At 37.6% G+C, this 22,157-nt stretch overlaps 1 protein-coding gene across 2 annotated transcripts in view; it reads right to left on the bottom strand.

Moving 5' to 3' along the window:
• The window catches only part of CCSER1 (coiled-coil serine rich protein 1), an 852,922-nt gene that overhangs the window by 665,746 nt on the left and 165,019 nt on the right, over positions 1-22,157 (bottom strand). For both annotated transcript variants that reach the window (XM_034440484.3, XM_060686954.2), the window contains exon 4: positions 1,265-1,358. In XM_034440484.3, coding sequence (XP_034296375.2) covers positions 1,265-1,358 — 94 coding nt within the window. The remainder of the gene's footprint in view (positions 1-1,264; positions 1,359-22,157) is intronic.

Here is a 22,157-nt window from a genome sequence, read left to right as displayed (position 1 = left end):
AAACCCCTGTGCTATCAAGGCTCTTAGTTTGATAGACATCAGTCGACGTTAACCAGAACTTTGTATTTTTTTAGCTCCTGAGAACAGTTTCTTTATTATTTATGAAGTACCGAAGGAGTAATGAGACCTAGTTTGGTGTAACAGTTAAAGGCACTGGACTAAGAGTAGCCATGTTCTAGTCTTTTCTTAAGCACAAAAGCTAGCTGAGCCAGTCACTCTCTCTCAGACCTAGGAACAGTGGTGGGATTCAGCCGGTTCAGGCCGGTTTGGGAAAACCGGTAGTTAAATTGCTGGCTGGCCTCGCCCCACCCCTTCCAAGACACCCCACACACCCCATTTTTGCCCCCAGGAGGCTGCAGGGAGGCCTACTAGGCCCAAAATGGGGCCTGGGGATGCAGCACATCCCACCCACCCCCGTGCCCCGTTTTTGCTCCACGGGGGTGCAGGAAGCCAAGTGCTGCCTGTCACACCCATGGCCATGCCCACCATGGCCACACCCACCGGTCATTAGGGCAGAGAACCGGTTGTTAAATTATTTGAACCCCACCACTGCCTAGGAAGGAAGCAATGGCAAAGCAGTTCTGAAAAGTATTTCAGAAAACTGCCCAGGTACTTAAGAAGAATGACACAACCCCCCCCCCCCAAAAAAAAACACTTAAAGTTTTGACACTCTTAAAAGAAATCCTACTTACGCAAGGCTGTAAACTAAACTGATAATATAAAATGAGTTTTAAAAAATGATATAAAAGCATTAATGGTGAAAGTGAAAGAAAGGGTAGGAGGAAAAATTTAAGGAAAAAAACAAAACTCTGGAGAAATTACCAGGGTACTCCTTCTTTGTTTAGGCAATAAGTATTAAGCTACCTGAAGAATCATTAACCTCCCAGTTTCTGGACAGTTAAGATTCAACTGTATAAAAAAGGAGCAAAGAAAGATGTGAGTATTAATCTTACAAAGAGAAAAATGCATGGTTTTTTTCAGTAAAAACAGCATTATGAATGTTGTTAAGGAAGAAATAAAGCATCTGAGGAAAATGACGCCGTCTTTGCCAACAGCCTAAAGCAATCTGAACCATTCTGAACTAGATGCACTTGAAAAAAATTTAAAGTAGATGTATCCTCTATTCTTTTTTTTGTCCTGTTAAGAATTATATTTACTACTCGCTTCCTGAAAAAGAATTCACGAGTAAAAAACTCATTCAACAAAAGTGTTGAAGCTATTATATTATATTGTCAGCACTAGACAATAGTTTCTTGGGGCTTACCAGACTGTCGATGCTGCGGATCTTCTAGGAATTCCAAATCAAGCATCAGGTCATCTTCATCCAGATCACAGGAGCCCAGGTTATTCAATACATCCTGTAATAAGCCCCGAAAATAGGACATGTTAAGGAGGAAGGAGGAGAACAGATCAAGAGTAGCAGCACAGAGACAACATAATGGGTTTGATGGAAGTAATACGAATTAAGTGAAGAATTGCTTCAACACCAGGCACAGACATGAAGAATGTACAGCATATAAATTGAAATTGGCAACAAAGGGAATATTTTCAGTATTAAGTCAAGATCCATGGAATATTTAACAGATTCCTGAGATGTGAAACCAACCCCAACTAGAACAGAAAAAAAAATCCATCTGGATTTACAGTGTTCTTCCAGTGATAGTTTTAACAGAGTAATAGAGTTGGAAGGGACCTTATAGGTCATCTAGTCCAACCCCCCACTCAAGCAGGAGACTCTACACCAGTGATGGCTAACCTTTTTGCCATCACATGCCAAAAGCGGGGGGATTGTGGGGGATCACGTATGTGCATGCCCATACCCATAATTCAATGCTCCCCAGTGCCCCACACATGTGTGCATGACCCCCCCCGCACTCCCCCCGCTTTTGGTATGTGATGCCAAAAAGGTTACTGGTGGGCCCGGTAGGCCTGTTTTTCGCCCTCCCCAGGTTCCAGAGGCTTTCTTAGAGCCTGGAGAGGGTGAAAACGGCCTCCCCCACCCCGCTGGAGGCCAGAAACGGTCCGTTTCCCAACTTCCAGCGGGCCCAGAAGGCCCGAAAATCAGCTGGCTGGCACGCACATGTGTGTTGGAGCTGAGCTAGGACAACGCTCGCGTGTCCACAGATATGGCTCTGCGTGCCACCTTTGGCACACGTGCCATAGGTTCATCATCACAGCCCTACACCATTTCTGACAAATGGCAGTCCAATCTTTTCTTGAAAGTCTCAAGTAATGAAGCTCCCATAACTTCCGAAGGCAACTTCTGTTCCATTGGTTGATTGTTCTCACTGTCAGAAAGTTCCTCCTTATTTCCAGGTTGAATCTCTCCTTGATCAGTTTCCATCCATTATTCCTTGTCTGGCCTTCAGGTGCTTTGGAAAATAGCTTGACCCCCTCCTCTCTGTGACAGCCCCTCAAATACACTGCTATCATGTCTCCCCTGGTCCTTCTCTTCACCAGACTAGCCATGCCCAGTTCCTGTAACTGTTCTTCATATGTTTTAGTCTCCTAATCCTACTGTGGTGACCAAAACTGGATGCCGTACTCTAAGTGTGGTCTTACTAGGGCTTTATAGAGTGGTATTAGTACCTCACTTGATCTTGATTGTAGTCCTCTATTACATTGCTTTGATGTTTAGAAAGGAACCCGTGGGTTGTAGAATCTAATCTTAATTTTGATCCAAAGATGTATTCTCTGGGAAAATAGGAATTACTACACATCTCCATGGCTTATGGATTGTACAACTACTGTATGATAAACAGAGGACTGAGGATTCATCTGAAACATGTGTCTAATCCACCATAAATTATGTTATATAACAAATGTGGCAAACCCTTTGCACTGCTTATTCTTTTCCCTTTTAGTATTAAACTGACAACGGGCCATAAGTTTTATGAATTGTAATTTGTTAGACCACGTATAACTGACAGACTGGACTTTATCATAGATTTTAGTTGTTATTTATTATTTTATACTAGAATTTTTAATTGTATATTACTGAGTGTTTTTATTTGTTCTGGTCTCTGGTCTATGCCTGTTTAGAATTTTGAACAACTATGATAAAGGAAGCACCACCTGTACAATTTATTCAGGATGAGAATATTAGTGAAACAAATATAAAAAAAATTTCAAACATAATTTCCATCAGAGCCAATGAAATGAAAAATATTCAGAGAAGAAGCAACTACAATTAATTTGACAGAAACTGTCCTGTATGCTTTATTATTGACCCTGGTATCTGGTAACCTTATCAGTGAAGCTCAGAACTAGGAAGGCACCATAAAATAAATTATGATAGTGTCACAGATTCTTTGTTTGTTCTTAGAATGTCTTCTGAACCATTCCACATAAATTTTTAAAGGAGATCTCACACAGAAGTTTCAGATGATGGGATATTATTTTGCACTACAAAATCTCCAGGATCTCAGAATATATATAATCAAAATCATAAGTTTTATTTGTCAAGCATATATAAGATAACAGGTAAAAGTATAAACATAATTTGAATACATGAAAAGAGTAAGTAAAAAGGAATATTAGAACAGGGACGGTAGGCACGCTGGTGCACTTATGCACACCCCCTACAGACCTCTTAGGAATGGGGTGAGGTCAACAGTAGACAGTTTAAGGTTAAAGTTTTGGGGGTTTGGGGAAGAAACTACAGAGTCAGGTAGTGCATTCCAGGCATTGACCATTCTGTTACAGAAGTCATATTTTCTGCAACGAGTTAGGAACGGTTTACCTTGAGTTTGTATCTATTATTTGCTCATGTATTGTTGTGGTTGAAGCTGAAGTAGTCATTGACAGGAAGGACATTGTGGCAGATAATTTTATGTACTATGCTTAGGTCAGACTGAAGTCGGTGTAGTTCTAAGTTGTCTAAGCTCAAAATTTGGAGTCTGGTGGCATAAGGTATTTTATTGCAGTTAGAGGAATGGAGGCCTCTTCTCGTAAAGTATCTCTGGACTCTCTCGATTATATTTATGTCCGATTTATGCAGCGTGGGTTCCAGACAGATGAGCTGTATTCAAGAATTGGTCTAGCAAATGTTTTGTATGCTCTAGTTAGTAGTACCACATTACCAGAGAAGAAGCTATGCAAGATTAGGTTAGCAACTCTTAATGCCTTTTTGGCAATGTTGTTACAGTGGGCTCGGGCACTTAGATCTTTAGAAATGAGTACTTCAAGGTCCTTGACAGAGTGAGGGTCATCTACAAGGTCATGTTCATCTAATTTGTATTTTATGTTTTGATTTTTTTCCCCAATATGCAAGACAGAGCATTTGTTGGTTGAGATTTGAAGTTGCCACTTGTTAGACTAATCTGACACATAGTCAAGGTCTTTTTGAAGGGTAGTTGCATATATAGTGACAAAGGTATTTGATACGGGAATATGTAATGATTTCTATGAGACAATGGGATTATCTTGAATTATCTGATCATAAACATCCATTGAATATGAAATATGAACCATTAAATAAATATTAGACTGGAAAGAATATAAAAGAATTCATAAGAAGCCACCAAGGTATCTGAAATGGACTCCTTTGTTTCTTGCATATTATTTTGATAATGTTCTTAAACAATACCTCATAAGACTTCATGTAGAAATGTACTAATTATGCTAAATTAACTGTGTGATCTGTTAATGTGATTTTTGCTGTTTTAAATTGCGATATAATTGCCTAAATAAATAGCATTTGCTGGCTCACAGAGCTTATTTAATTTTAACAGTATTTCTGTGATTTTTGAGATCAGCAAGGTTAGTGGGGCAAGATACTTCAAAACTCTGAATGTAGTAAAGTGTGATTCTAAATGTAAACTGACTCCTAAACTGTAAAGCTCAGTGAGTTTAAATATTAAGCTAAGTAACTTTAGACAGATATTAAGATGATTTTCAAATATAAAGCAATTATTTATATGAAAAAATTAGAGAGTGGTGTGATGGGCTAGAGGTGGAGTTCTCGCCTCACAATCAGGAGGCTGTGAGTTCAATCGTATGTAGCTACAGATATTTCTCTCTCTGAGCACAAAGAGAAAATATCTGCTGCTAACACCGTGTAGGTGGAATGAAGGGCATCAGACTAGCGAACGCTCAACTCCATTCAGTCACTCCGACTCCACCGCAATGCAAAGGATTACAGGGTCATTAAAAGAAAAAAGAACCTCATATAAAAAAGTTAGAACTCAAAAACACTGTCATCCATCAACTATTCTAACCTGGACACTCTTGTACCCCCCCCACCTTTTAAAAAATTACTGTTATTAAGGCTATTTATAAATTCAACTAGTTCAGACTGCAAAAATCAGGATGACCCCTGATGGCACTAAAGTGACATAGAAACTCTTTAACTGCATCATGTAGAATTTAGGAAATCCAGATATAGTAGCTCTCGTTAGAACTTTGATTTAGCAGGATGTGCAAAGTTTTAACAGTATGTGTGCACCTGTGCGTTTGTATAGTTTTTAACACTATGTGTCAAGATCTAGTTTAAAATCCCCCCCAATAAACATATTCTGTTAGTTAAGAAAGAGGAAAGGAAAGGAAGGAGACATTTTTCATCGCTAGTCCAAAGAAATGCTGACAGATGAATGCTGACATGTTCACCTCCTCTTTTTTCTCCCTCAAAGGTTTAATTACTGCTTGCAGAAAAATGTTTCAGCAAAAGGCCTTAATAAAACTCTCCATTTATTCTGAAATGGCCCCTTAGAAATTCTAAAATACAACTTCCCTCTTTTGCTAAACATGCTGATTTTAATCCCTGCTGTACATATAAAATGAACATGGACTTTGCTGTTTTGCTCAACCACTTATATTTGTACTGAGACACCTCTCTTATACTAAAGTGTGTGTGATGTCATCAAACAATGCAAGTAAAATACCTCCACAGTGGATTTAGGTACCTGCAAGCTGGCTGATAACTCTATTTTATAACTCTAAAACCCACAATCATTTTTTTTCCAGGGGTTGGGGGGAGAAACAAATTCTAAACTGTGAGAATCAACTTTAAGTTCTTTTTCCCTCAATCTAAGTAGGTTGCAGAAGCAACAATGTTGGTCGAAGGAGGATTGCCACTGGAATTCAAACTATTTGCCCCATTGCCCTGGGATAACTGAAAGCAGTAAACTTAACAAGGAAAGTGTAGATTGAAGATCGATAGATAGAGGAGCTAATACAAAAAATCTATATATGCGCAGAAATGGACAAATTAACTCTAGAGTTACAGGACAAGGAAGACTCAAAATATTTTACAATATGGAATAGATGGTACCAGTGGATAAACCAGAGGAGGGGGAATGGGTAAAGATGAAATCCAGAAGAAATCAATACAATTAAAAACAGCACTGTCAGATGGATAGAAAAGGAAACAAGTCACTGTGTGTATGTATATATGTATATATAATAATAGAAATTAGTCAGTAGGTGAAGTTGTGTACTGTATATGTAAATTTGTTTTTGATTAAGACAAACTTTTATGTTTTAAATGTTTTTTAAGAATGAATAAAGTTTTGTTTTAAAATTAAAAAAAAAGAAGATCGATAGATAGAAGATAGAATTCTGTATTGGCCAAGTGTGATTGAACACACAAGGAATTTGTCTTTGGTGCATATGCTCTCAGTGTACATAAAAAGACAAGATACATTCCTCAAGAATCATAAGGTACAACACTTAATGATAGTCATAGGTTACAAATAAGCAATTGAATCATAATAGGAACAACCAATATAAATCGTAAGGTTACAGAACAAGTTACAGTCATACAGTCATAAGTGGGAGGAGATGGGTGATAGGAACGATGAGAAGATTAATAGTAATAGTAATGCAGACTTAATGAATAGTTTGACAGCATTAAGGGAATTATTTGTTTAGCAGAATGATGGCGTTCAATCAACCTTATCACATTAAGGTCACGGGTGGCTTTTCATTGTGACTTTAGCTCAACTGGTGGTAATGGCACTTCTTACACACCCTTGAGACCTTCACCCTTCTTCTTGATCAATGCTACCTTCTCTCTAAGCACCCAACTTGCAAGGCATCTCTTACCTTGGAAGTCCTTCCAACAAGGAATGGATGGAATCCTTCTGTGATTGTTTAAAGGCAAATCCACCATTTAATGCCAGATCCCCACCAGCAAGTCAAATTTATTCAAATTTACTTCATGGATTTTCAAGACAAAACTAAACAATGTTGGAATTCAAAAGAGAGACACTTGTCCACCTGCTAAATCATCCTTGAAAGTTTCCAGTTTCTCACAAACTTCAGCAGAGTTGTAGAAGTTTCATTTTCCCTAGTAACCTCCTCTCGTAACCAACATCTCCCAGCTTCCTTTAATGATGAGTTGAAACGATGAGACATGTCAATGCCAATATTTCATTCTTGACAATCTGTTGATTTGTGGTTCTTCCCAACATTCTGATTTATCCAAATACAGAACTGCGTTTGTAATATCTACGTGTAAAACTTCTAAAACAAGGTTTCTCAACTTGGGCAATTTTAAGATGCACGGACTTCGTCTCCCAGAATTCCCCAGCTCCAACTTCTCACCTTAAAGTAGCCAAGGTTGAGAAACATGGTTCTAACACTTTTCTAGAACTCAAAGATAATCTCTTTGCTCAGCCATTTATATTGGCCTTTTCTTGTTTATTACAGATCGTATAGAAAATATTTATTGTCTCTTCTTATGAACCAATATTCTCTTATTCAGATGATGCCAATTACTATCCAATTATAGCAACATGGTTACAAAATCTTGACTAATGCTCGTGACATTCTGTGTTCTGATTGTGAACATCATAATGAATCCACATCCCATTAATACCAGATGTTTATTAACAAATTCTTAGGCTTCTACTGTGTCTGTCGCGTTGTTCAGCAGTTAATTTTGGTTACGCTCATAATTAAAGTTGCCATCCTCCAACATAAATAATCTGTATTGTTATGCCATTGTTTTGTCAGATTTCAACTGTTACTTTGCAAATGCAATCAATACAATTTGATTTATGATAATCTTAATGACTTACTGAGATTTTTTTTTTCCAGAAAATACCCCTGAGGGATCAATTTAAAATACAGTATGCTTAAAATACATATGCCACTTTTCCACTTCACAATAACTTTTCAGAATAAGAATAATTTAGGTAAAATAAGAAATAGAAAAATATAAAAATGGATGGGGTGGGGGAAGCAAAAAGCATATTCCTTCAGAAATTGCATGTGATCTCAATTTTGTCCAACTTTAGAAAAGAAACCAAACTCTTTCTTCTCAAGCAAAAGTTCTGTATTTTAGCTTTAAAATATGCTTTAATTTTTTTTTGTTGTTGTTCTGGAAAGCGTAACCAATCAATTTAACATGGATTATAAGGTAAAATGATGATGACTGTTTTAAATGTACTTGTTTGTGGGTACATTTCATTTCAGTAATTTACCTATAGAACATACCAACAAAAAAGCTCAAATACAAAGGTACAACAGGAAAAAAAATCAATAAATGACAGAAACATTTTAGAGACTCACATTTTTCAGTTAAAAGGACAAAAATACTACAACTAATTAAATATTTCCATTGACTAGGATCAGAAAAACAACCGGCAATGTTAAAAATAGAAAATCCATTTATAGCAATGTTAACTTCAAGAATTGTAACTAAGTAATTCATAGGAATAATAAAACACTTTCTTTTAACTTATTACAGCTTTCAGAAAAAAATAAAATCATTTGATAAACCGAAATAGGGGGAAGACCTATAATCACTGATTTTACTTCTGTCATTCCAACAATTGTAGTGCATTTAAGGTACAGGATATTCTGTGTACTTCTTAAATACTACAGATTGCCTTTCACTACATGGCAAGGTTGATTGGCAGACAGTAGGCAAATTTATATATTTGGTTTACCAAAAATAGCATCAACAATCATATATTCTGCTGATATATACAGTATAATGTTTTGACGATAATCAAATTTCAATATTGGCAACTAAAATATTTATTTTCTGAATATTCTTATTAACTCAATGTTCCATTTTTTTATTACTTCAAGATATACTATGTTGCCCAGGTCAAATTTCCCAAAATTGTTATTTCAGCATATTTTTAAAATCTTAACTATTTCATGCAGTTGTGAATAAGAAGCTATACTATTTACAAAATTTACCATCAGTACCTCTCAGTACTGTAGCTCTTACGCTTCAAATATGAGCATATTGCAAAACCTGAAGTAAACTGATATTATGATTTATATAATCTAATTATTTTACTGAGATATGCCCTTAATGTCAGAAGATAATTCTTCAAACTTTGTTAATGTGCAAAGGTCAAAGAAAGGAATAAATGCAAAACACTGTGTGTGCGTGCATGTATGCTTATTGTAAAGGTAAAGGTTCCCCAGTGTTCATCTCTATTTCTTAGCTGAGGGAGCTAGCCTTGTCCAAAGATCCTTTTGTCATCAGGTGCATGTAATGCTAATATTTTCCCACCAAAGTGGTACCTATTTATCTAGTCACATTTGTATTTCGAACTACCATGTGGGCAGGAGGTGGAGCAAGTAATGGGAGCTCACCCCATCATGCAGTGCTCAGGTCTCGAACCTGGACTGTCAGCTTTCCAACTAGCAAGCTCAGCATCTTTAACCGCTGAGCTGTCACACTCCATTGATGCTTATTTTACAGTCATTAAGTGAATCCAACTTCTCCCACTAACTTTCCCTTTGGAAAAGTCACAAATAGACATGCCCATTCCAAACTTTTGTTTATATGACCATAGGGATGCAGTGATGGCACAGATTCAAGGACAGGTCATACATCACTTTTTTCCTGTGCTGTTGTAATGTCAAACAATTCTTAAACAAATGATCATATGTCAAGGATTAACATGTATGTAAAACATATTGTAGTTCAGGAGTCCCCAATCCCTGGGCCGTGGGCAATTAGTGGGCTGCGGCCTCTTCAGAACCAGGCCACATAAGCAGTGAGTGAACATGTGTGCACCTCTACTTGCATGAGAGGTGGGCACTTGTGCTAGTGTGCAAAACTACATTTATGTGAGCAGTGGCCGCACGTGCCTACACATACACTTGCCCCTCACACAGAATCATTCCCTCTCCCCTCTTGCGCCAGTCCACCAAGCTGGAAAGGTTAGAGACCACTGTTGTAGTTTATCCATTTCTGCTGAACTTCCTGTCAACTTTCCAACTGATGAACCCAACCTAAGCAAGTACGGTCGAGATGATTCAATCTCTGAATGCAAAACTTTATTGAGTACATTACTTTGGCACTGATTAGAGCAAAACCAGCTCTAGCTAATTTCCATGCAAATCCACATAATTACAGTATAGAATTCTCCCTCCCTCTATTATTGGTTTTATGGTTGGTTTTAAATTTTGATATGGATTTTAAATTGATAAATTTTAAACTATGGGCCAAATTTAATTATTTTAAATCTATTTTTAATCGTATTTATGTATAAATGTTTTTATTTTGGCTGTTCACCGCCCTGAGTCCGAAAGGAGAAGGGTGGTATAGAAATTCGAATAATAAATAAATAAATAAATAAATTGCAGGTCACATTGTCCAATTGAGTATCATCGTATTGTTATGAAAAAAAAGTCTTTGAGTTTGGCAAACAAAAGTGTCTTTGGGTCTCATGGCTCATCTTCTTGATGTCTGGAGCCTACATTCCATCCCACCCTTCCCTCCCCACTGGTTCGTTGGAAAGCTGAGAAGCGATAATAGTTGCAACAACATATGCGCGTTTCAAACTTGACACTCCCTTTTTAAAATGTTTATCATATTCACATACTTAATAAAGAACAATGGTTAGGAGTGCTATCTGAAGCATGAAAAATTCAAACTACCACTCAGTGGCATCAAAGAGAATGTTCTGTTTACCTTGGTTGCTATTCAGTGGTCTTCAGGATTTCTGCAGCTCAGCTATGATAGCCCCGATAGCTGCTGAATCGGAGCCTCAGATCCACTGAGTTAAAAGGGGCTTAATTTCATGAAATTGAATATGAGGTTTGTAAATGTTTCAAAAAGGATTTGAAAGGCAAGCATAAAAAACCAAAAACCTGTTTTTTTATTAAATAGCTCCTCTTTTTAAGGTTTGTTACAAGTCTAGAGTCTAGTCTAGAAAGCGCTGCTTTAGGAACAGAAGTCTGAAGAATAATGGATGACTTTAATAAATAGCACAAATATGTTGTAGTTGGATAAGGATCAAAGCAGTTCTTCCAGATCATATTTGAAGCATGCAACACCTTGGTGGATATTTCTTTCTCTGGTACCAGTGGGACAGAAAATTTTAACTGTGGTCAAACTACGATTCATACATCTGTAATTAAGAGACGTCCACATTAATTACATGGATTCAAATTTCCTTTAAAGAGTTGTATAAATACATCTAATCAATCTAGATACCTTGCACATTTCCAATATTCTCCTCCCCCACTTACAGAAAAAACAACAACCTGCATTAAATGACTGAATTCCAACAACAAACTTCAACATTGGTCATTTATGGGCCTTATTTAACTGATTTGTCACTTTAATTTAAAATGGAATGAATCTGCTTGGTGAATTGCATTATCCCTCTATATAGCTATCATCAAATCCACTATCAACTGTGAATAGGTTTTAGAAATAGTTTGTCTATAAGAATTTCAGCCCCATCACAACAAGAACCTTCTTTCCAATTTGCCTAAAAACAAAAGCTATTTTGCTTTTGGAGGAAAGCACTTAACTTTTATACTGAATGGAAAACATTCTAGAAATATTTTGGAGTGAGTGGAGAGGAGACACACCACTTTCCACCATTAAGTTTGAATCTATGTCTTACTGAAAATGCTTCTTTGGCTCAAACGATCAACCACCAATGACAAGTTTTTTTATTGTCTTGGGGCAGATTAGGACTGGCAAAGCATGTCACAAACTCGATTTTGTGACTTTTTTAAAAAAAATTAACTGTGACAAATTGAGAGTTAGCTGAACTGTCCATAGCCATTTATTTCATGACGTTGCTACTTAGCTTTCTTGTTTCGTGTCACAAAGTTTACCATTAACCAACAAGTTGAGGAGCAAGCCCAAGAGAATCTACAGCTCCTTTATGGAGCAGGCAACAGTTACTCCATGAATCTAAAGCTCACTTGCCCAATTCAAATCTGAAATCTGCATCACTAGTTCAAATGATGGTACAGTGGTACCGTGGTATTCATCGTTAATTGGTTCCAGGCAGTGCAATGAGTACCAAAAACAATGAGTACTAAACCATTTTTTTTAAATTAAGAGATTAAAATAATGTTTTTATCTGAAAAAGGTGGTGTCTGAAGGTAAAATGATTAATAGGGAAATCATAAATAATAAATTGGTCCACCTTAGAAAATAATTGACATTAATAGACAAAGGTGAAATATCAAGCTATAACAAAGAAAAAAAATAGAAATTAAGGATGGAAATGATTATGTTTAAATTAAAGGGTTTCAATAGAAAAAAGGAAATAAGAGAAAAAGTTATGATAATTTACAAATGCAGTGATTCTGAGAAATATATGTGACAAATGGGGTGGATGGCAATACTGATTATATATTAAATATTAAGCAGAGATGAAAAATAAAAAGTAGAAAAAAGAATATTATGGCAGAAATTAAAATAAATAAATTATATTTGGGGAAAATATTAAGAAGAGGATGGGAATTTAAAACATACTTATGTTATAAACTGTATAAATTTTGACTCGGTCAATACTCTATTCAGAAAAAATGTATTGTTTGTTTGTTTGTTTGTATGTTTGTTTGTTTTAAAAAATTAAAATTAAAAAAAAAAGATCTCCTAGTTGACTATAGAGGTAATCCCTCAATTTATAACCATTCATTTAGCAATCATTTGAAACTTCAGTAGCGCTAAAAAAAAATGACTTATGATTGGTCTTCACTCTTACATCCGTCTCAACATCTCCACGATCACATGATCAAAATTCAGGCCCTTGACAATCAAATGAATTTACAACAGTTGCAGCCTCCCAAGGTCACCTTCCCAGCCAACTGCTGACAAGGAAAGCCAATGGGGAAGCTGGATTCACTTAATGACGTGATTCCCTTAAAGGTTGTAATAATTTGCTTAACTGTGACAACGAAGGTATAAAATCAGCTGTGATTCATAAACCAACTGCCTTGATTAGCAATGGAAATTCTGATCCCAATTGTGGTCGTAAATCGAGGACTACCATCGGGAAGATGAGGGTGAAGGTTCAGAGATGTTCACAAAAAGAATATTGGGTTTTAACCTTTCCATATTTCTTGAAGAGAATTATGGACCCACCAGAAAACCTTATCACTCTATTACTTTTGTTCCAATTTATTGTTTTCAAAATCTTTATGCAAGCAAATGTGATCATAAATCCACTTGTATTGATTCTTCACTGGTAGCCTTCTTCCTCGCAGGGTAGAAACCTTTCTCAATAAAACAGTATTTGCTGGTTGGATTTTGTTATGGCCCATCAGCGGCCTGTACAGATTGTAGCTGATTCTGACAATGAGGAGGCTGGTGTGGTGCTGCGTCAGCAGCCTGTGCAGCTGGCACTCGAGTCAGAAAATGAGGTGGCTGGAGAAGATGTGGTGCCAGAGGCAGGGATTCAGCCAGGGCCTTCAGAACCTCCAGAAGCTTCCATGGGTGAAGAGGACGAGGAGGAGGAGCTTTTTCTTGATGCACAGGCGCGCAGAGCTGCCAAAAGGCAGGAGTGGCTCCGCAGGAGGAGGTCTCCTCGAGAGTAAGGCTTGGGGCTAATTGGCCACTCCCTTAGCCTATTTAAGGAGGAACGCTGACTGAAGCAATTTTGTAGGGAACAACTTCAGTTCACTCTCCTTCGCGTCTGGATTCTCTGTAAATTGCTTCTGGGCTTTCTGCCAACCATAGTAAGATTGTGATTACTTTATCTTTGGTTTCTTGTAGGCTGTTAGGAAAGTTTATTAACAGCCTTTGTTTGAAAAAGACTGAGTTGTTTTAGTAAATTGAGTTTGGTACAGACTTTGTGTGTGCTGCGTTCTTTGGGGTCCGTAGCTGGGGCAGAACAGATTTAAAAGCTACTGTTTATGCCACCAGATTGGCAAAATAGTTTTCCTGTCAGGCTGAACACCAATGGCGGTTCTTCTCCACCAGGCCAAGTTACAAATAGAATGCTAAGGTGAGTTATTTAGGCATCGGAGCAGAAAGCCCCTGCAAATCTGCTCCCCTGCATTTCTGCCTGCTTACCTGTTTATTCATTATGCTTGTAAATCACTTCTCATTGTTAACACATCTCAAAGCAGGGCAACTAAAACCAATTAGGGCTGCAATCACATGCCTATATCCCTACATGAATGGAGGAATAAATACATTGAGAAATGACAACCTAAAGCATCTTATTCTTCCTAATCATAGTCTGGCCTTACACTTTTATCTCCACAAAACACTTCTTCTTTTGTTGTGGTGGTAGTTCCTTCTTCATTGCCCATTCCAAATTTTCTTTCCTCAACTGAATGAAATGGAATAATATTATCCTGGTAAAAGAATTATTGTAGCAAGTAATATTCGAAGCGGAATTCTGCTTCGGCCAACCTTATCTTTGCCTGCTGCTCTATATTTCATTTGCAAGATGTTTTACTCATTTATGCAAGGAATTGATTTGTCTATGTGTTTTGCTGTAGGGGTTTGTTCAACACTATAGTTCTCCAATCAGAACTTTAAAATGGCCCAGCCCTCAACACTCCCTACCAACCTATACAGTTGCTGAAGCAGATCTGCCTAGTGACATGAATCTCTTCCATATCAGCATTATTTCATCCTTCTTTATAAACACCACATCCATAATCACATAAAGAAAGAGAGAATGGGGGAAGAGGGAAGGAGGGAGGGAGGGAGAGGGAGGGAGGGAAGGAGAAAGGAAGGGAGCAAGGGAGTGAGAGAGGGTAGGGAGGGAGAGAAAGAGAGGGAGGGGAGGGAGGGAGGGAGGGAGGGGAGGGAGGGGGAGGGAGGGAGGGGGAGGGAAGGGGGAGGAGAGGGAGGGAGGGAGGGAGGGAGAGAAGCAATTTGCGGAACAATAAGAAGACAAATACACTAAAGGATAAAAGACTAACATTTGAGCAAAAGCCTTTATCAAAAGAATAATTTAATACCACAGAAGCAGCCATAGGCCTAGGTTGCCATGGAAACAGAGAGAATCCCAATAATATTTAGCAATAGTGTTTTTATTATACCATTATATTAATAATATTCCAGTAAAGGGTCACTTCAGATTTAATATGCAAGACTCCATTTTAACGAGCAAACCCTACCAAAAGACAGGAAATTATCATTACAAAGTAAAGGTCAATCTTAAATAAGCTATTTACCAATTTCCTGACTATTAGAATGAATGAATGGAACTGTTCAGAAATGGCATTATATTTGGTTTTCAGATATTCTTTTTGTAGTCTTCAAAAAACGGTATGATTAGATAAATGATATTGTCCTCAGCTTTGGGCTCCTACTTTACATACTGAAACTGAGACCCAGCTCTGAAAACTACAAACTACAAACTACCCACCCACCCACCCACACACACACACACAAATGTGTGTATTTGTATGTGTGAGAGGGGAGGGGGAAGGGAGAGGGAGGGAGGGAGGGAGAGAGAGAGAGAGAGAGAGAGAGAGAGAGGGACTGCCTCATTCAAATACAAAGAACAAAGAGAAAGTGAATGGTGGGAGTCAACTCTTTATGCAAAATTCAGACTTTTCCCTCTGCTCTAATAGAAGAAACCAGATAAAAATGCTTAGAGTTATGGCATAATAAGAGTAATCCTTGACCTACCACCATTCAAACTGGCACTGAAATTAGTGACTAATGAATGGTCCTCATGTTTGCAACCAGTGCAGCACCCCCATGGTCATGTGATCAAAATTCAGACACCGGGCAACATTTAGGATGGTTGAAGCATCCCAAGGTCATGTGATCCCCATTTGCAATTTCCCCAGCTGACTTCCAAAAAGCAAAGTCAATGAGAAAAGCTGGATTTGTTTAACAAGAGCATGATTCACTTAACACACTGCAGTGATTTGTTTAAGAACCGTGGCAAAAAAAAAACAATTGTAAAATTAGGCGTGGTTCATTTAACAATCCCCTTGCTTAGCAGCGGGAATTCTGGCGCCAACTGAAGCCGTAAGTCAAGGATTGCCTGTACAGCAAGGTAAGATACAAAAAACAGAAGGCAATGTAACTGCACAGCCTACTTTCTAAGTAACTCATTCTACTAACCCATAGCTCTTACAAAACTTTCACTGTAATCTACTTTCTCATAACTTCGGACCAGGGTGGATTTGATTTAAATCGAGTTGATTTAAATCACAATTTAAATCATGATTTAAATCACTAGTAAAAAGGCTTGATTTAAATCAACTTGATTTAAATCATAATTTTTAAAGAGCAACTGTCATCTCTGCTACTCCTTTGACCCACTGTTGACTCACCGATAGTCCCAGTGTTGCAGAATATACAGCCTCATGTTACATAACTAAGCTCCATTTCATGCTGAATAAACTAAATTATTTATGTATCTTAAATAGAAAACTATCTTACGATAGATTTTTACCGCAAAAGTTTTTTTATTAAAATAAATTCGATAAAAATCAAAAAAATCGGATTTAAATCAAAAAATCTGATTTTTTGATTTTTTTAAAAAAATCATTGATTTTTATCCACCCTGCTTCGGACCATTGTTCTGTGTTTAAAACTCTGGAATAGATCATGGGAAATTAGTTCAGTGTTTGTTTCCGGTTTTTGAGAAGGGGAGAGGGCTGTGTGAAATTTGTCCTTTCCTTAAACTTGAAAAATACGAACTCCATTAGTATCCCATATACAGTTCCTGTTGTATCAGCAGTTATCGGAAAAGTCCGGTTTAGAATTCCCTTGCGGACACTGTGTTTAGAAAGATCATATATATATATATAAACTGTCCTTCGCTGAAATCTCTCTATAATAGCAAAAACGGACTCATGTACAACTTTCAGTTCATTGGACTGTACAGCTATTATCAGAAGTGGCATAATGCCAGTAAGAATAGACTGAATATAATGACTGCTGTAGAACCACTAGAGTACAAGAAAAAAGACACTACTCTTTTTAATACTTTCTTTATCGTATTATTAAACGGTCTCTGGCTACTGTTATTTTATATATTTTAATCACTTCAAAGAACAGAATACAATGCCACCAGCAGTGGCTGTCTGGGTGCTTTCTGTACCAATGAAAAACATCTTTTTATCATTCTAAATTCTTTGCTATTTATACAGTATATATATTTTTTTAATCTGATCATTTTATCAAAAAGACTCAAAAACAATCAAAATGATCTGTATGGTTTGGTCAATGCGTAGTTCGTGAACTAATCTAACAGAACTAAACTGTTATTTTCATTTACCTTTCATATAACTTACCGATTGACTTGACTGTTGGGTTTCCCTTATCAAATATAATTTGAATAAAGAACCCCTAAAAAAATAATCATCAGGCCCGTAATCTCTACAAACCTTATGACATTTTTTAAGTTCACTGAAACCTTTATGAAATGTATGGCAACAGAAATAATTCTGGGGGTTTCTACTGTAAATGGATTAAAAAAGTACAGGTACTATAAATTTAAGCCTCAGCATGGGGAACAAAACTTAGTTGTGTTGTGCTATCTGCTTTTCCACTTATTAATACATTTGATCAACGTCAATTAAGCTTCCTTGGTTAAAACAAGAAGCAACTTTTATTACATTATTACTACATTTGCATCCCAGAAAAATGCAGAGTGTTGAAAGGGGAAAAAATATTTTCCAGTTACATGAATCGTAATTGAAAATGCAGAGAACTGTTTTCCTCGCCAAAAGGAGCATGTGGATTGCAGTTAAATAATATCCTGCATCTTACCGCCAAAGGAGTCACCTTTTGTACCACAGCCATGAAAATCAGCTCGAAGATTAAATATAAATGGGCATCATCCATTTACAGAAATGTTTGCTGGCCTGTACTTTACCTTAAATTAAATAATAACTGGTAAGGGGAGTTTCCAGCAAAGAGAAAAAAAAAATTCAGGAGAATGTCCGAAGGTTCTTTTTTTTTTTTTTCAAGAGGCAACTGGACTTTCTGGTTTTTCTTTGAAGACGTTTTGCTTCTCATCCAAGAAGCTTCTTCAGCTCTGACTGGATGGTGGGGAATGGAAGGATTTATACTCCTTGCAGACAGCTGGACATTTGCATTATTTTAACAGGTCGTTAAGGTCACCTGGAGATTTATCTGTGTCATCAGGGTCACCTGAGTGATGCAAGTGGTTGTGGAGCCTTCTTGCAACTGTTGAAAGGACTGTGTTGTAGATTGGAGATAGATGATGTGTATCCCACTCCCTCTGTTGAGAGAGGGCTGTTCAATTTTGACAGAGATGGCCTCTTTGATCCCTCTTTCAAACCAGCCATCCTCCCTGTCCAAAATATGGACTTTGTTGTCTTCAAAAGAGTGGCCTTTGTCTTTTAAATGCAGATGGACTGCTGAATCTAGTCCTCTTGTGTTTGTTCTCCTATGTTGTACCATGTGTTTATGAAGTGGTTGTTTTGTTTCCCCAATCTACAGATCTGCACATGGGCTCACTGCACTGTACTGCATATACCACATTGGTCAGTTTCTGTCTGGGTATTTTACCCTTGGGTTAGACAAGCTTCTACCTTAGGTTATTCTTGGGTTTGAAGTGTGCACGTATGTTATGTTGATTAAAGGTCCTCCTGAGCTTTTCTGATATGCCTGCAACGTCTTCAAAGAAAAACCAGAAAGTCCAATTGCCTCTTGAAAAAAAGCACCTTTGGAACAACCATGACCTGAGTACAGAATCTCCTTAGACATTCAGGAGAATGGATTCACTTACAACCAATGGTTCACTTAATGACCATGTGATCTGCTTAACAAGTACAGTGACTCATTTTATGACCACAGTAAGAATCTTGATAAAATCAAGTCAAGCCATATGGAGACCTGCTTAACACTGCAACAAATTATATGACTGAGATTCTGTGCTCAATTATGGTTACTGGTATTAAGTGACACCTACATGTAATATACCAATATGAAAAAAATAACTGCCCATTTAGAATCAGTTAAGATGATTGGATCGCTTTTAATAACAATGACAACACTGATGAATCAAGGAGAGAAGCAACGTAGAACTAAGGAGAAATTTCCTGACAGTTAGAACAATTAATCAGTGGGACAACTTGCTTCCATAAGTTGTGAATGCTCCAACACTGGAAGTTTTTAAGAAGAGATTGGATAATCATTTGTCTGAAATGGTATAGGGTTTCCTGCCTAAGCAGGGGGTTGGACTAGAAGACCTCCAAGGTCCCTTCCAACTCTGTTATTTTATTCCATTCTAATTCTAGCTCATTCCTCTACGACAAACTGCTTCAGTTCTGTAGTACAAACTGCTTCTTTTAATTTCAGTCACAACATTTCTTTGGTGTTAAGTTCTGGAGTTTGATGTGGCCTTTCCAAAACAGTTCATTTGTTCTTCCTCCATTCTCTTATAGTTTTATTTGTGTACTTGGAACTGATACTTGCTACACGGCTTGATATTCTCCTGTGGAATTCAAAGTAGAATTCATGCTTCCTTTTGTGACAGCAAATTGTCCAGGTCCTGAGGCAACAAACCATCTGAGATATACCTCTACCAGCTCCATGGTTGACAGCTTATCTGCAGCTTTCACTGTGGAATATAGCATTTCTTTCCATGAGGCATAATACCAACATAACCCAGAAAGTTCAATTTTTGGACTCATCGGTACATAAAATGTTTCTCCCAAAAACAACAAAAAAAAAAGCCCTACCCTAAATTAATAAGGGACATGGTGGCTCAGTGGCTAAGACGCTGAGCTTGTTGATCAAAAGGTCGGCAGTTAAGCAGTTCGAATCCCTAGTGCTGCGTAACAGGGTGAGCCAGTGGTGAAATGTAAAATTTGTTATTACCAGTTCTGTGAGCGTGGCTTGGTGGTGGTGGTGGTGGTAATGTGACTGGGTGGGTGTGACCAACTTTTTTTTTTACTTTTAAAAGCATTTTTTCTACAATCTCTTTAGCAGAAGAGGTTGCAGAAAAAAATGCTTTTAAAAGCTTCTGACGATCAGGCAACTCAGCTGGGATTGTCAGAGGCTTTTAAAAACATTTTTCTTTTCTACAACCTCTTTGGCCGAAGAGGTAGCAGAAAAAAAAATGCTTTTAAAAGCCTCTGACGATCCCAGCTGAGCCACGCAATCATCAGAGGCTTATTTTTTTAACTTTTAAAAGCATTTTTTTCAGCCGAAGATGTAGAAAAAATGTTTTTAAAAGTAAAAAAAACAGCCTCTGATATCACGTGGCTCAGCTGGGCATGTGGGGGAGGGTGCACAGGGATTTTTGCTACCGGATCTCCGAACCACCCGCCGCCATCGCTACTGGATCGGGACATCCAGTCCGAACCAGGAGCATTTCACCCCTGGGGTGAGCTCTCGTTACTTGTCCTAGCTTCCGCCAACCTAGCAGATTGAAAGCACATAAAAAATGCAAGTAGAAAAATAGGGACCACCTTTGGTGGGAAGGTAACAGCGTTCCGTGCACCTTTGGCATTCAGTGATGCCGGCCACATGACCACAGAGACGTCTTTGGACAGCTCTGGCTCTTCGGCTTTAAAATGGAGATGAATACCGCCCCCTAGAGTTGGGAACAACTAGCACATATGTGCGAGAGGAACCTTTACCTTTACCTTAAATTAAAGGGTTATCCACATACTCTCTGAGAAGACTGATTTTATGCTTTGTTCTTGAAGTGCAGGAGAGCACTTTGGACAGAAAAAGCTACTTTGGGAAAATTCACTATTATCCAAACCATTTCAAGAATCTATCTGTAATTATGGATCACAGGAGCTCTAGAAATTTCTTCCGAAATTTTGCTGGATGGATAAGCATCAGACATGACATGTTTCTAGAAAATGTGTGCTTAGAACTTCAACTGAAATGAGGGGCATGAGATTTACAGGGTGCCGGAGAGCAAGAAAAAAGCAGGCTAAATATGAATGCGCCAGTGAATTAATTCTGTAATTCTACAGGGCATCGTGCAGGTCAAGATCAGATCTGATAGTTTAATAAGGTGCTTATAAAATTTGTTTGTTTGTTTGTTTGTTTACTATTAAAGTTGCAAGCTGGCTGACTCCCAACACTTCTGGGAGGTTCGCAACCATTGAGGAAAGGAAAGGAAAGGAAAGGAAAGGAAAGGAAAGGAAAGGAAAGGAAAGGAAAGGAAAGGAAAGGAAAGGAAAGGAAAGGAAAGGAAAGGAAAGGAAAGGTAAGGTAAGGTAAGGTAAGGTAAGGTAAGGTAAGGTAAGGTAAGGAAAGGAAAGGAAAGGAAAGGAAAGGAAAGGAAAGGAAATAAAACCAGTTCAAAGAAAGAAAAAAAGATGAACACACAAAATTTGATCACATGACAATGGAGAGGCTGTAAAGATCGTAAATTTAATAAACGGTCATGACACTTTTTTCAGTGCTGTTGTAGATTTGAGTATTCACTAACCGAACTGTTGTAACTTGAGGACTACCTGTACAAGGCCCCCTTGATTAAACAGCGTAACCTGTTGCCCTCTTTAATTGCTTTGCTGTAAGGCTGCAATCTTGTTATTTTGTAATGCTTTGTTAATTCCCTACATTTTATTGTTTCTTATGTGTTGCTGTGAACCTCCCAGAGTCGATTGGAGTAAGGCAAGCATTGAGACGAAGACAATTAATCAATAAATATATATATATATATATATCTACTTGGACTTATACTGCAAAAACCCTCATCTCTTCTTTTTCTCTTTCAAATTCTACAGATTTTTCTTTCCTTTTTTTTTTTTGTTCCAATTAGACATTTCTCAGCTACAAATGGTCCTTAAGTATTATCGCAGTTATTAATAGACAGTAAGTAAACTCATCATTTATGTTTTAATTGAAAGCTTTTGGTTTCTTTATTATGACAGTAAAGGCAAGTTGTCTTTTTGTTATAGTTATGGATATTTTCCCCCCCAAATTCTTAAAAAGACTTTTGCTGCCATCTAGTGTTCCACAGCTACACAAAAAAAATCTCTACAGAGAAGTAATTATCCCATGTCCAAATATGCCCTCC

This window comes from Pantherophis guttatus, chromosome 8, assembly GCF_059756535.1.
Source record: "Pantherophis guttatus breed Tessera chromosome 8, ASM5975653v1, whole genome shotgun sequence".
Lineage (NCBI taxonomy): Eukaryota > Metazoa > Chordata > Lepidosauria > Squamata > Colubridae > Pantherophis > Pantherophis guttatus.
Note: the sequence above shows the minus strand (reverse complement) of the source record. Positions and strands in the feature narration are given on the sequence as shown.